Source organism: Anas acuta, chromosome 3 (genome assembly GCF_963932015.1).
Source record: "Anas acuta chromosome 3, bAnaAcu1.1, whole genome shotgun sequence".
Classification (NCBI taxonomy): Eukaryota; Metazoa; Chordata; class Aves; order Anseriformes; family Anatidae; genus Anas; species Anas acuta.
The window spans coordinates 17783371-17798114 of record NC_088981.1 but is presented as its reverse complement, the minus strand read 5'-3'; the positions used below and the strand labels follow the sequence as shown (position 1 = coordinate 17798114).

Sequence of the window (14744 nt, the reverse complement as noted above, 5' to 3'; positions counted from 1 at the left end):
TGAAAAACACGAGGAGGTACCTTTTCCAGGACTGGTGTGGGATCTCGCTGCTTGCCCAGCAGCTCTGGATGAATGAAACACTCTGGGGCTGTCAGCGGCGTCTGCTTCAGCTGTGGGTGGGAAAGTGGCTGGCTGCTGTCACTGGGATTTTTGTGTCTGAGGGGTTTCGTGTGTTGCTGGGATTTGTGACTTAGGATTTCTTTCACTTTAGAGGAGTCCATGCCAGAAGAACTGAAAAGGCCGTTCTGTTTGCCACGCTGCAGTTGGCTGTGTTGAGGGTTGGTTCTTGTTGAGCTGGAAGGTGTTTTTATAGCTGGAAGGTGTTTTTATCTTGCCCTGTACAACTGGCTTCCTTGGGTTCATCTAGCCGTAACGCTGCCCTTTCCCATTCTGTCCTGCAGTACCCTGGAGTTGCCCAGAGCATCAACAGCGATGTTAATAACCTGATGACTGTCCTGAGCATGAGCAACATTCTCCCTGAAGGTAAAAAGACCAAGACCCACGTGTCATCTAGCACATGGAGGCCTGTACCTTGCCTACTTCTCTCCACAGACTGGAGAGCATGCCCTTGAGCATGTGCCTGCTCCAGTATTCGCTCGGTGGGGTGGGAAGTGCACTTGCAGTGTTTATTTTCCCTGGTTGTGTGTGTGCACCTGCCAGAGTAACATACGCTTGTACCTGTGCACTTCTCCAACGAAGGACTCACAGGGACTCCTGGCAGTCTGAAGTGCCTGATGGCCTCCTAGGCATGAAATGTGGGCAGTGTTCACATCATGTATCCTTGCTTTGTCCATGCTGTTTTCTGTCAAGGCTGGCAGAACTTCCCTGCATTTCCTGCATCCCTTTGACTGGGATGAGCAGAAAACGACGGGTCCAGCTATGGAGAGCTGGAGACCCATTAGATCCTGGGCTCTCTCAGTGCTTTCCTGTAGTACAGGAGTACACCCATTTTTCCACAGGGAATGCAGGATTAACTGCTCCTCATTCCAAGCACCTGCATGCAGCAGCTGTAAATCGTAGTGGCACTGTACAGATGTTGCCCTCAGATCAGGCTGCATAGTGACAAAAACTGGCTACTGCTCTGTGGTGGCTCACAGGGCCCTGCAGGATGAGTCTTGCTGCCCTGACACATCTTGCTGCAGAGCCCTGTCAGCACCAGAGCTGCCCCAGAGGAGAGAGCAGGAGCAGGCGTCGTGGGTGGGAGATGGGGAGGATGGGCCCAGCTGTGTGAGCACGTTGTGGATGTGCCTTGCTGAAGGAGCAGCTGCGTGGCCACTGCCTGGGGTTACCCATACAAACTGCTTCCAGTTGCAAAGAGGAGGTGGCTCCTGGGGACCTCTTGCATTCTGCAGCCTTGAGTTGGCTGGACAGCAGGTTGCTCCTCAGCTGCAGTGCTGGCAAGCTTAGCCTGAGGGGCTTTTTTCCTAAGACTACTCTGTTCTCTGCTGTTTGGCTTTTAAGGTTTGTTCCCTGAGCATTTGATTGAAGTCCTGAGCAGAGAGCTGGCCCTGGAGTGTGACTACCAGAGAGAAGCTGCCTGCGCGAAGAAATTCCAGTATGTTCACACCAGTGCCCCAACCTGTCTCTGCACATGGGTGTGAAATGTAGGGAGGCTCCTCAACTGCAGGGCCAGCGGGGAGGTGAATTCCATGCCCTGGGGACCCAGGTCAGCTCTCTCACAGCACGTAATGCCACCAGCAGTGGCTGCTCCCTTGTCTCACTGTAGCACTGGGTCCTGATGGCTTTTACATTAAGGCTGGACCTGGGAGTGCTGCTGGAGGCTGGATGCCCCCTCTTTGCCCACCCTGCAGAACTTTGGCCCTGCTCTCCTTGCAAAAGGCCAGTTTCTGTACGTGTAGTCTGGCCCTGAAGTGGGATCACCAAAGGAGTCTGGTGTCCCTCAATGTGACCGCCTAGAGTCCCTCCTAAAGCTGCTCCTTCAGCAGGAGATGTGACCTCAGGAGTCACCAGCAGCTGTAACTCACTGGCATGGCTTCTGGTGACTTGATCCCTGCTATAGCTACTGAGGAAAATATTCCCTGGCAGCTGCAGCCAGGGTGTGGGGAAGGGGCAGCAGCTGTGAACCAGGTTACGTGAAGGAGCCGTGCGCTGTTCAAGATGTTGCAGAGGGGCCCACCTGCTTGTGGGGCTCCTACCCTTCTCCTCTCTTCCCTCTGTGCCCTAGGGAGCTGCTGAAAGACCACCCCTTCTTTTACGTCCCGCGGGTAGTGGATGAGCTGTGCAGCAAACACGTCCTGACCACAGAGCTTGTGTCTGGCTTCCCACTGGATCAAGCTGAGGGGTTGAGCCAGGAGATCCGAAACGAGGTACTGTGGTCACAGGGGTGGCTAAAGGGGAGGTCTAGCTGAGGACCTCCTGGGTGCCCTGCTTCTCTCAGATGACCCTAAGCTTGGGAGGAATTGCCAGCTCTGGGGGAAGAACAGTTTTGTTCTGCAGCTGTTCTCTTGGATGGGACTTCAGGAGAATTTCTTGCCCTTGCCAAAGTGATTGGGTGTCATCGCCCTCTGTGAGCCTGGCCCGTGCTGTACAGAGCTGCTGGAAAACTACCCCAGTAAACAGGAGGGGGGATGTGGTGGTGGGTGCGTATCGGTGCCCAATATAGCAAGGGACTGGAGTGCTGTGGTGGGAGAAGCATCTGTTTTAGTAGCAGAAATAACTGTCCTGGAATTTGGATATGTTTTGTGGTTGGGTGGTGTTTTTTTTGGTCTTGTTGTGAGCTGTCAGCTGTTAGCAGGTCACTGGGGAAAAGTGCAGGGTGTATGTTCCCCTAGACAGGCTCCAGTGCCATATTGGACTTGGAGACAGGCCAGAGCTGGCTGCCTGAGACCCCTGAGCTGCCTGCCCTTGGGGCTTGTTCTCTCGGATGGGCTGCTGCATCACCTGGGCTGCTTTTCAGAGGCTCTGGGGTGGGGCACTGCTGCTTTGCCCTGCAAGCAAAGCAGTTGGCCAGGCAGGCCCACAGCCTTCTGCCCCAAGTGGCAGTGTCCTGCAGCAGGGTCTGGCTTGCCTTTACTGATCTTCCTCCTGAAGGCAGTGTTCCACTGGGCCTTTGAGCAGCTGAAGATGGGCAGGATGAGGCTGGCAGCTGCACTGAACAGGTTCCCGTGTGTGTCCTCACAGAGAGGCTTTGCTGCATGTAATACGGTGGCAGGCTTTCTAGAGGCTGCTGCTCTTGCCTCCTCCATGCCTTCAAGTCCCAAGCTCGTGTGCCTGCTGCTGCTCCCTCAGCCTGGGTGGGTGCTGAGCCCAGCAGGCTTTGCTGAGGGGTGCCCGGTGGTTGTGTGCCCCTTTAGGTAAAGGTTTGAAGCTAGCTCTGTATGCTGTTGGGAAGGAAGCTTTGCAGGAAGAAACTCTTAGCTTCTTTTGGGCCTTTAACTCAGAGCGCCCTGGAGCAGCATCTTGCCTCCTGGGAGCTACGTTGCCTTCATTTCAGATGGTACCTGCCAGTGTGGTGATGTGTTCCTGGCATGTGCTCGTGCCCACTGTAATTACATGCATGCGTGGGTCTTGCCACGCTGCTGATTTTTCTTTTTCTCTCTGGTTTTCAAGATCTGTCACCACATCCTCGTACTGTGTCTGCGGGAGCTGTTTGAGTTCAGGTACATGCAGACTGACCCGAACTGGTCAAACTTCTTCTATGACCCACAGTTACACAAGGTAAGTGCAAGCAGCACCCATTCTGCCTGTGCTAGCGCTGTTTTTCACCAGCTCTTGATTATTCCCCATTCTCAGAGTTCATTGAGCTCTGACTGAGGTTCTCTCATGGATTCCTTGAGCCTTGGGCAGGCAGGACAGTGAAACCTGGCCCTTCGCTGCTTTTACTTGCTTGGTCTGGGTGGGAGGGAGAACAGGGCTCGTGGAACTGTTGGGCTGCCTGTCTTTGGCCCCGGATCCAGTCACAGATAACTCCTGAGCCTCAGGGTCTTTTTTTTCTTTCTTTGAAATGTGTCACTGGGAAGTTGTATTTGGCAGTGTCCTACCAGGGCACATCTGAACAAATGGTTTTTAGTTGAATGCTCTGGTCTTGTGCTATGCTGAAGATAACAGTGCTTGGGGAAGCACTTGCAGATGTCCTGTTGGTTGGCTTGGCTGCCTGCTTGTACCCTGCAGGCCGGATGGAATTACTTGTTCATCAGTGCTGAAGGGTGTGTTCATTTCCAGGTGGCCCTGCTGGACTTCGGAGCAACACGAGGGTTTGACGAGAAGTTCACAGACGTTTACATTGAGGTGAGGACTTGTGGTGTGTCCTAGCATGCTGCGCTGGGGTTCTTAAGAGTATTTGCACAATTCTTCTCGTAGCTGTGTTGTTTTGTGTCTGTATTGAATCCACTCCTGGCTGTAGAGGGAAGCAGGGTTGGAGATGAGATCTTGGTTCCGGTTTTATCCCTGACGATAGCTCTATGCACGTCTGCTGCTAGCCTTTGGTGCTTGTGTCCTAATGGTTAAATTACGTGACAGCTGTGGAGAACTGTAACATTGCTTACTGGGAGACTCAGGCAGAGCTTATCTCAAAGGCGATCCCCTCTTCTCACCCACTCACAATTCAGTGATTTTTATATGAGGGTGTGGGGGAATTGCTTCTACTGTTCATTGCCTGGCTTCTCCTGTGGCCTGCTTACAGACTTGTGAATTTCTGCACTCGTGTATATGTGTGTGTGTGCGTGTGCGCGCTTTGTTGTGTGAAAGCTTTTTTCAGTCATCATCCAGCTCTCCTGAAAGTGTTCTTCCTATTCAGGTAATCAAGGCAGCTGCTGACATGGACAGAGACAGAGTACTGAAGAAGTCCATTGAAATGAAATTCCTCACTGGTTATGAAGTCAAGGTACGGAGCAGAAGCATCTACTTCTAGTAGTGGCCAGTGAAAGGTTTGCTGAAGAACGTGGATCTTAACTTAGAGATTTCTTGATGGCAGTCTGAAAGCCCAGTTGCCAAGCTGAGGGAGAAGGGCAAAAATGTTCATGATTTTGTTCTCTCCTTTTGTTCTGGCAGCAGGAGCCAGAACAAAATGATAATGTAGTTATCATTTAAAATAATCATCTAACCCCCAAACTACTTTCTCTTTTATACGCCCTCCATCTCCCTTCACTCCCTCAGCAAGACAGGTAGTGACGCTGCTGAACCTTCATGACCGGGCAGACAGTCTTCTGGGAGGCTTAGGTGCTTGGAATTAGCTGGTTATCAGTCTGTCAGGGTCTGGGGGTCACATTCATTGTGGGTAGAGGTAGGTATTTCTCCTAATCGGCTGCTGTTAGGAGTAGTATTTCTCCTTTTTCTCCCTGGTGTTCCAAATGGTTAGTGATACAATTTGGGCCCCTTTCCTTTTGGGCAGGAAATGGAAGATGCACACTTAAATGCTGTCCTCATCCTGGGAGAGGCTTTTGCGTCTGAGGAACCTTTTGATTTCGGCAACCAAAGCACCACAGAAAAGATCCACGGTTTAATTCCAGTCATGCTGAAGCATCGGCTTGTCCCTCCACCAGAAGAGACCTACTCTCTTCATCGGAAGATGGGGGGATCGTTCCTTATCTGCACCAAACTGAAGGCCAAAATTCCCTGCAAAAACATGTTCCAGGAGGCATACAGCAAATACTGGAGCACTCGGGGCAAGAAGCCAGAGGAGTAATAATGAACTAACGTACCTTGTTCTGAGGGCACGGTTTGTCTGAGCCTTGCCAGGAATGTTCTCGCCTCCCATGTGTTGCACCCTAACTCTCCATCCTCTTGAGAAGCAGCAGCCTGTGCCCTGGAAGCCAAGCCTGAGTTTCACGGAGACAAAGCTGTTCTTTGCTCTGTCTGTCCGACACAACGACTGCCAGGACCGTCTGCAGCTTGCTGGAAACTGTCGTGAGTGCTTGTATTACTGTTTCAGGATACCAGCCAACTACCTTGAATACATTTTTAACATTGTGATGATAGCTGCATATTGTTTTGTTTTCGCTTTTTTTTTTTTTTTTTTTTTTAACATATAGCGGGTAGGGGAAGGAGGACAAGAGTGGAATTTAGTATTGAAATGTTTGGAATTCTTTTTTTTTTTTTTTTTTTTTAAACCTTCCTGCTAAGGTGGAATTCAAGTAGTTTTCATACTGTGACTTACAGAATGAAATAAGAAGGTGTACCCTACCACAGACACACTCAGCCCCCCTTTCTCCTGTTTTTGTAAGTCAAGTGGCAGCAGTCCAAGAACCTTCCTGGATTTTAGTGATGCTGATGTAATGCAAAGGATGCGTGTACACATAACATGAGGTTTTATGTTTTCTGCTTCTCTTTGGCTTGCAAGGCAAACATAGGAAACATTTTATAAACCTGTGAATTGAGTGCCAATATCTTTTAAATACACACATACTCACACAACTCTTCTCGGTTCTGGGAGGCAAATGTTCAACAGAACTACATCTGAGCACAAAGAGTGGGATTCTTCACTGCTGGGTAGGTATTGACTTTGGTGAGTTAGATAAGCTACATCTCTGACACCAATTGTTTGCTGGACTCCTAACTTGAAAGCTAGTCTGGGGTTTTGGCTGATTTCCAGTAATGTAGAACGTATGGCAAGGCAGACAAACACATCGTGTCTCTCATGAGCATTTCAAGCTTCAACTGTCACATGTTTAAAACCAGACGCACAATTTTAAACTATTGGAGTCAAGCTAGCAAATATACTTTCTTAGTTTTTTTTGTACAAAGCCTGTACCTGTACGAGTTCTGATTTCAATAAAAAAAGTGCTTGTGCTGTGGGCCTGCAGTCTTTCCATCTTCTGGTGGTGTAGTGACTACAAAGGTAAACCGTGTCCTGTTCTCTGAGATAAACAGCAACACAGGAAAGGGGACCCTTCCACGTCCCTTTTGTAGTTGTTTGCTTAAAGAATTGCTGCTACCCTCGCAAAGCCAACTGTGGCCTGTTCATTCCTTCACTTTTCCATTGCAGCTGTGTCATATGGTGACAGTGATGGCAAGTTTACCAGGAGCCAGAGGGATGTCAGCTTGAACATCAATTGGTCTGGCTGCTAAAATCCCTGGTAATTAACTTTTTCTTTTGCTTGTTTTCTCTTTTTACTCTCTCTATTAAGAGTTCCCGGACACTGCTCTTTTTGCCCTTCCTCCACCTGTGAAGAAAGAGTGGCTGTTGGAGTTGATGCTTGTCTGGTGCCAGTGAGGCAGGCATTCTTGTCTGTCAAGGGCAAGACATGTAGCAGCAGCTGAGCCTACTTGGTTAGCACAGCCCAGGCATGCAGAGGGCTGTATGAGCTTAAACTTCATTAGGTAAGAAAGCCTGATTGCTGGCACTGCCAGAGATAAAGAGCAGGTGAATAAATGGTTTCTCTCAGTAGGGATCTATAAGAAATAGGAGAACAGGTTATTGTGTTGCCTTTCCTCCAGGATCATAAACATATAACTTGCTTGATTTCAGGCTTGTTTTAGGACGATCCAGCAGTACTTGATTCAACTAAAACCACTCATCAGGTTAGTTCTGATACTTTGAGACCTGTGAACACTGCTATTCAGTAATAGTAACAGAGTAATAGTTTTGCATAAAGCTGCTTAGCTTTATTCACTAACTTCTCTTTTAGTGCTTTGCGTTCTGATAGATATTGTTTACTTTTCCTTTGGCTCTAGATGTCACAGCTGTAAAAATGGTGGAATGGGTTGAGATGGTAAATGTTTATGTTCAAAAGCAAGGACAAAAAGCTGCCAAGGAAACTAGCAAAGTTTCTGCTGATGGACAGCCAGTATGTCCGAAATGGTTGTAAGGAAAACAAAATAACTGAAGAGCATTACAATGCCAGTAAGCACAGGCAGAGGAGATTCATTACGTACTTGCTTACATGACCACAGATCTTTTGTATAAGATGCTGGGGGCACTGCTCGCAACACAGGACCAACAGCAGCACAGTGTTCCTGCTGCACGAGGGCGGGGAGGGAGAAATTGCTGGATTGATGTTTGCTATCAAAGCCAAGCATATTGCCAGCACAACAACAAACAAGGAGGAAGATGTCCCAACAAACAGTCTCTGCTGTGGAGGAAGTATCATGGCTTGTGGAGGAACTGGTGGAAGGTGAGACCAGGTCAGGACACACTCCAAATAACTTTGCAGGTATTCTGAGATGCATTTCAAGATGCGTGAGACTCAGTTTGGAGGAGGCAGCTCAGCCACCTAAGTAAGAATCCAGCCTCCAACGTTAGGGCAGCTGAAACACTTGATACAGAACTAAATCAAGGAGGAACCTCAGAAACAACGACTACAAATACCAACACAGAACAAATGACCTGAGAAGGTGGTCACAAATACTGTAGTATATACCGAAGTATAAAGTGGCTTGGCTTTTTACAAAAGGTTCTGTTAAATTTGTCTGAAAGCTGCTAAAACTATATAGCACTATGTACCCACTGCTTTTCTTCCAAGTGTGTGCTTGTGCTGGTCTTATCTTCTAGAAGGCGATTATTCCCCTTTCCATTTCCTCCTCAAACCTTAACAGGGAGAGGTATGGGGGGGAGGAAAAAAAGACAAACCATCTGCATTTCTAACAGTTCCCTGTTTTATTGCGGTACATCAAAGTAGGTTAATATTAAGTGTGTTACCGACATAAAATAGTGGTGGTAAGTCATTTTTACATTGTTGACTTCTCCACCTTAAATATTTCTGTGCAAAAGAATCTACATCATTGTTCTGTAGCAAAGAATCTCTTACAATGTCCCCTACAACACTGAGGGCATTAAACAAAATAGTGAGAAGAGGCAAAAAAAAAAAAAAAGCAGAATCTTTCCCCTGCACGCACACTTGTCAGCTTTTATACTCTAAAACACAAAAGTGATTACATCTAGGCCATGCAAAACTGTACAATGATATTACAATGAAAAAAAAAAACTAAACATTTTTTTTAAATAAATGAAACTGTCATACATAAAAAGGCAGATATAATTGCTCTGAAATACCAACACTGATTTGCTTGTGGATTTCTTCCTTGTGGACGAGACTCTCCAGCCATAGCTTAGTATAACCTATTTTTTCCTCTGCATTTAAGAAAGACAAGGTAGAGTTTGAATTTAGAATGGAAAGTCTGTAGCAGATGTGTTTCTGAGGGCATCGATCAAATACAGCATGAACACAGAACATGCAGATGGGTGCAGTTTGTGTTAGTACAGAAAAAATGTCTCATTTCCTCCAAGGAACTGACGCCTATGTGGAAACAAACAAAAAAAACACCACAGAAGCTGAATGTGCCGCTGGTTCTCAGGCTAAGGAGGTACAGGGTCATTGCACCGCAGCAGGCTTTGCCCTTCATGTATTCATGTAAGCCAAACAGCATACACAAAATTGAACAAGAAACTACTACCCCAGAGCATGTTTGTCCTGTCATTTAGGGTCTGGCTGAGGCTAGTATCTTTTCCTGTTAAAGTGTTTTGGAAGTCTAATATTCTGTGAGCCAGTTGGTGTGGTTAACCTCAATTTCTATAAGAATACTATGCTTTGTGGACTTTGTTTTTTGGTATGAGAAACCCCTTTACTCCCCTCTGCTGCATATACGAGGAAAACATGCTTGGCCGTTAATTTTGTAAGAGTTAAAGACAAAATTTTTGACTTAGTTTTGAAACTTGTTAAAATGGACAAAAATGCACATCATAACAAGTTGCAGCAACTAACCAAGAGGAAAAGAAGCTACTTCATCAGAAACAGGAATGTTTTTTGACACCATCGGCTGTTTTCTGCAGGTCAGGTACAACATAGAAGAAAGCACTATAACCCTGTTTTGGGGTTCATGAAATGTGGAAAGCCACACGCCTCTGGCCATGCACGTGCAGGGGAAAGCTACTGACCAAACCTTTTTCATTCTGTAACCTGGAGTCCTTAGTAGCTGCCTGACTCTTCAGATCTTCTGTTGCCACCAAAATAAAAGAGGAAAAAACAACAACAACAAAAAACCAACAACCCATATGTTTAAGTAGTGTCATAAATGCAAGCTACCTTCAGTCTCAGCCAAAAAGAAATAAACAGCTAGATACATATTGTGTACACAGAACATATGCTACAGTTTAAAAAAAAAAAAAAGGGGGGGGGGTGGAGATTTTTAAGCTCCCTGGACAAATTGCAGCCCTCTACTTGTGGAGTTGAAACAATGCTACAGTGCAAAGTAGCCTTAAGAGACATCAAGCCTTAAGAGACAACTGTCTTTAAGATACCAGGCAAAAGTCTTTAACAGTTCAAATGACCAAGTTACTTTTCCTAGCCAATAAGTATTGAAAAAGCTCAGCTACAGTATGCGTTTGTTTTCAGTGTTCATAACAACAAAAAAAGATGAGTGTGGTTTAAAATTGTGTATAACCAAATGGCCCCTAAATATATAAAAACTATTCAAGTCCTAGGACACCCTTTCTCCTTTCAGGTAAGTGATGTGGTCATTTGTATTTCAACTGAGAGAACAGTTTCTGTTTCTCTTTTTAACAGATGCATATAAAAATACACAGTACCAAACAAATGATTAAATATAGTGATCCTAAAGGAGACTGCCAAAGCTTAAAAATTGTGGTGTGCAAACAGCATAGGCCTGTGGAGCTCTTGTCCTGTGGATCTTAGTGTTCTAACACAGCTGACCTCTGCTCTGCCTGAAAATGTCAGTTTGGGCTAGCAATACCTTTCAGGTGCTGTAACATAGTAAACATGCACATTTAGTTATTCTCATTGTGTTCTGTGTAGTGGCTCTTTGGGTTCCATTTTCATGTAGAACATCAGCTCAACTAAAAAAAATAAATGCATTAAAAAAAGATGCTGTGACCCTCTCCTGGGGACCTGTCACACAGGCTGCTCTGTCTTAAATGACCGCCGTTTAAATGCCTTCTCTGAATAGCAAAATAACATTAATATTTAAATACAACATACAGTAAATACAAAACTAGTCTGCAAAGTCTTTGAAGAGTGTGTGGCCATGCTTCACCAACAGGACGAAATTGGGGGAAAAAAGGAGTGGCTATACTTGAAGCAATATGCAGCCTTTAAAAAGAAGCCGATGTGGAGTTCAGTAATGCCAATAATGCCCTGCCTATCTGTCCCTCAGAACGATGAAAACCTCTTCTGGAAGGAATTAATTTCAAGTGCTTAATTGTTTGCTAAAGCTTTTAATATTAAATGCCAGGCTTGCAAAAATAGTAGCTTTGAAGTGAAAACAAAACAAAAAAAGAAAAACCACACGCTACTGTCTTGCTACTCTGAAAAACCCAAATCGGGGAAAGAGACAGGTTTTTGATATGATGGTTTCAAAAATAATACTGAATTCCTGTCCCAAAATAGTATTTAATGAGCTCAAACTTTGACAAGCCTTTTGATTCAGAGTGAAAGAGAAATCTTACTTAGGAGACCCAGCATGATAAAATGGTACAGGCAACGATCTGTGTCTCATTCCCTGTTTCACATTGGGATCATACCTGGAAATTACTGTACACGGTTTGAACTTACCTATAACTTCCATTACAGAAGACACAAACTGGAAAACTCCAAACATCTCTATGTGGGTGAAACACTCTATCACTGCTGACCGCAAGAATATGTAATGGTTTAAGAGCCATAGCAAGTTTCTGAAACCCACCAAGAAACAGTATTCTAAATGCAGAAAACCCTCACATGTTTGGCTATGGTAATAGTAGAAACACCAGCAACAATACTACTGAGAAAAGAGGCTTGTTTGAACACTCCCAAATAAAAAACACATCTGCCTTGCTAAATGAAGAGATGAGACATCTGCTCTTACCACACATCTGTACATCGGCCTCTCACGTTATTCTGTTGACTGCATGACCAGCTCCAGCTTTTTACTTATTTCTGCAGCTGCAGCAGGCTCTGTCATTCACTGCAATACTTTCTGGCCTCCTGAACTGCTACTGGAACCAAACAGCAGGTGAGCACACAGAAACAACTGCAAATTGCACAAACCCACAGCATGGGAGAGGAAAACCAACCTTGCCAGCACGGCAGTTGTGGGTGGCTAGGCATCTTCGATGACCACAGTGTGAACAGTATGAGGTCAGTCTTCAAGGTTCTTCATTGCTACAGTGACAGCACAGCCAGCGACGGCTGGCTTCAGGATAAGAGCACTCGTTTGGTTGGTGTATTACAAACTAGTATTTGGTAACAACGGTAACAGTTTGCTGTTCGGGGATGATGAAAGGGACGTGGAAGGCTGCTCCCTTCCTTAAACCTGGCCAAAGGCTGACCCAGGGAAGCAGTTTTCCTGCTGAATCCTGCGGCACTGAGCTCCCTTGCTGCTGTAAGGACCTCTACCATAGCATGCCGTAAGGTATCTCAGCTGCACAGCTAGCACAGAATAACCCAGGGCAGCCGCCTGGCTGACCGGGGCCCTTGGTTCTCAGGGCAGGGGTTGCTTTCCAATCATTGTCATTTTTGCAAAGGAGGAGGAGTAACATGAAAGCGGGAATTACAGCCTCAGCTACACCACTGCCAGAAGTAAAGAAATGTGAAAGTACTGCGGGGACTCCTGGCAGTGCAGCAAATGGTGCGCAACGTGAGTAAATGACTGTCTGTCCTGCAAAAGGTTTTAGGCCAGGCCTGCAAGTCTGTATATCACCAAGCATGAAAACAGGGACAACACAAATCTTAAATTAAAGGCTCTCTTAAATAAGCATCCATCTTCTGCTGCATACACAATTTTTTTTTGATTTTTTTTTTCTTTTTTTAAATATATACATACATATTTTACTCTAACATCTGTGTATTTATTTAAACTCTGTACGGTAGTAAAATATGCATCATCTTAATCAATAAGGATTTGCTGGCAACAATCAGATTGACATTCAAATGTGGTGGCTGAAAGCTTTTATGTGCCTCTGACATACTGATCGTTCCCCATGCAGGGGAAGGGGTCTCTGTGCTACTTTTGTACAGTACAACAAGCTATTGCATGAAAAAAAAAAATCCCTCTAAATTTTCTCCTGTTGACACTGGTCTGGTCTATTTAAGCTACTTTTGAGGGAATTGGGGGGTGGGATAAATATGTCTTTAAAGCAGCTGTAACCACAAAAATGAAACCAAGACTAATACAAATCTAACAGCATCTGGTATTTACCAACACCCTAGCTTTGCTCATTTGCTGCTGTCAAATCTGGGGAAGAGAGGGTGAGGCAGTGCTGAACAGTGCTGAAGACGACCAGCCTCTCTAGCCCACTCCCAGATCACTGAGATGGGCAACGGGGAGGGTTAAGATGATGAAGGTGGGAACTGGAAGAGGTGAAGGGGACAGCAAGCTGCTGTGATGTCGAATCTGAAAGCTGAAGCAGTTCATGAGTCCCAACTCACATGGTCAGAGCTCTCCAGGGAGAGGCTCTTGGTCTTGTGAGGAGAAACTGGACTGGGAGGGCTGCTGAGGTTGGAGCTGTTCGACGCAGTAGAGTGTCTTGGAGAGTCAGAGTCCTGCAGCCAAGAGACAGGAAGAACACCAGTAAGTAACAACACTCTGACCAGTAAGTAACCAGTAAGTAACAAGACTCTGGGTGTCTGAGCAACAGGTGACTGGATTCAGAGGCCTGCACATATTTTGCTTGTGTCCAAAAACATGGAGGAATTTTCTTTGTTCAGAATTTCTTGGCAAGGGGGTGGGAATTAAGAGTAAGCTGTCAAATCTGCTGCTTACAGTAGGCATAACTGATGCTGGTACAAGGGTACAACACCTGTGGGATTCTCGCAGCCTGCACATTACTGAGGGCCTCTTCATGAGCCTGAGCGTGCAACTCCAAGTTGCTTGTGAGCTACAACAGCTCCTGCCTTTTTGCAACTTAGAACCCGGGATGCTCTTCGCTAACTGGTGGAATCTTCATGGTGCACGCTTTATCACAGTTTCTTCTATGATGCTCCCAGAATATTAATTCAAATGATTCTGGTCAGGATACTCTAATTACATCTTCCTGAGTACAGCAGAATGCAAGTATGTCTGACCTGAGTTTGGGTTGACGCTTGCCCTTCTGTACCACAAAAAGCCTGTGTGATCTCTAGTTTTCTCATTCCTTGGTTTCAAAATAGGCTGGTGAAGTTTGGCTGGCCAGCTTCAGATTGAACCCTCCTACATAAAACATTCCTGGCTGGAGGGACTGAGTTTAGCACTGGGCAGGATTGTCATCCAATCATAATTACAGTCTTGTTTTGCACAAAATGTAAATGATCAAATCCAGTTTCTGCTCTAAAGGAAATTATTATATGATAATTCTTAAATTACCTCATTAACTTCAGGCACTCTGATGACTATGACAAAATGCCTGCTGTGAAATATTTGCTAATATAGCTTATGAGTCTGCAAATAAAGGGCAGAAGTAGTATCACCACTTCAAGCTGTGAGACGTTGCTACCAAGCTGTTAGTCTACTGGGCCAGTATTTTGGGGAACCTCACTGTCCCTGTATCTACAGGTGAGGAGTGCAAAGAGAATTTTCCACACATTATATACTAGGAACAGAGTTAGAACACAGTTGTATAATCATCTGGCTTGGAAAAGACCTTCAAGGTTATCAAGTCCAACTGTCAGCCTGACCTCCCAAGTCCCATCACTAAACCACGTACCCATGTGCCACGTCCACATGCCCTTTATATACCTCCAGGGGTGGGGGCTCTCTCACTTCACTGGGAAGCCTATTCTGATGCTTGATCGGCCTTCTCTGTGAAGGGATTCTTACACCACCCAAACCCCTGACATAATTTAACTTCCTCATCCTTATCAACACGCTTCGATTTT

At 45.8% G+C, this 14744-nt stretch overlaps 2 protein-coding genes across 8 annotated transcripts in view; one reads left to right on the top strand and one right to left on the bottom strand.

Moving 5' to 3' along the window:
• Positions 1 to 6752, top strand: part of COQ8A (coenzyme Q8A) — a 36487-nt gene extending 29735 nt beyond the window's left edge. For both annotated transcript variants that reach the window (XM_068675918.1, XM_068675919.1), the window contains exons 9-15: positions 402 to 483; positions 1462 to 1555; positions 2186 to 2327; positions 3571 to 3678; positions 4183 to 4248; positions 4757 to 4843; positions 5351 to 6752. In XM_068675918.1, coding sequence (XP_068532019.1) covers positions 402 to 483; positions 1462 to 1555; positions 2186 to 2327; positions 3571 to 3678; positions 4183 to 4248; positions 4757 to 4843; positions 5351 to 5644 — 873 coding nt within the window. In that variant the 3' untranslated portion in view covers positions 5645 to 6752. The remainder of the gene's footprint in view (positions 1 to 401; positions 484 to 1461; positions 1556 to 2185; positions 2328 to 3570; positions 3679 to 4182; positions 4249 to 4756; positions 4844 to 5350) is intronic.
• A 1779-nt stretch (positions 6753 to 8531) lies between these two features.
• Positions 8532 to 14744, bottom strand: part of CDC42BPA (CDC42 binding protein kinase alpha) — a 156597-nt gene continuing 150384 nt past the window's right edge. For all 6 annotated transcript variants that reach the window (XM_068675911.1, XM_068675904.1, XM_068675908.1 and 3 more), the window contains one exon: positions 8532 to 13433. In XM_068675911.1, the coding sequence (XP_068532012.1) occupies positions 13302 to 13433 (132 nt within the window). In that variant the 3' untranslated portion in view covers positions 8532 to 13301. The remainder of the gene's footprint in view (positions 13434 to 14744) is intronic.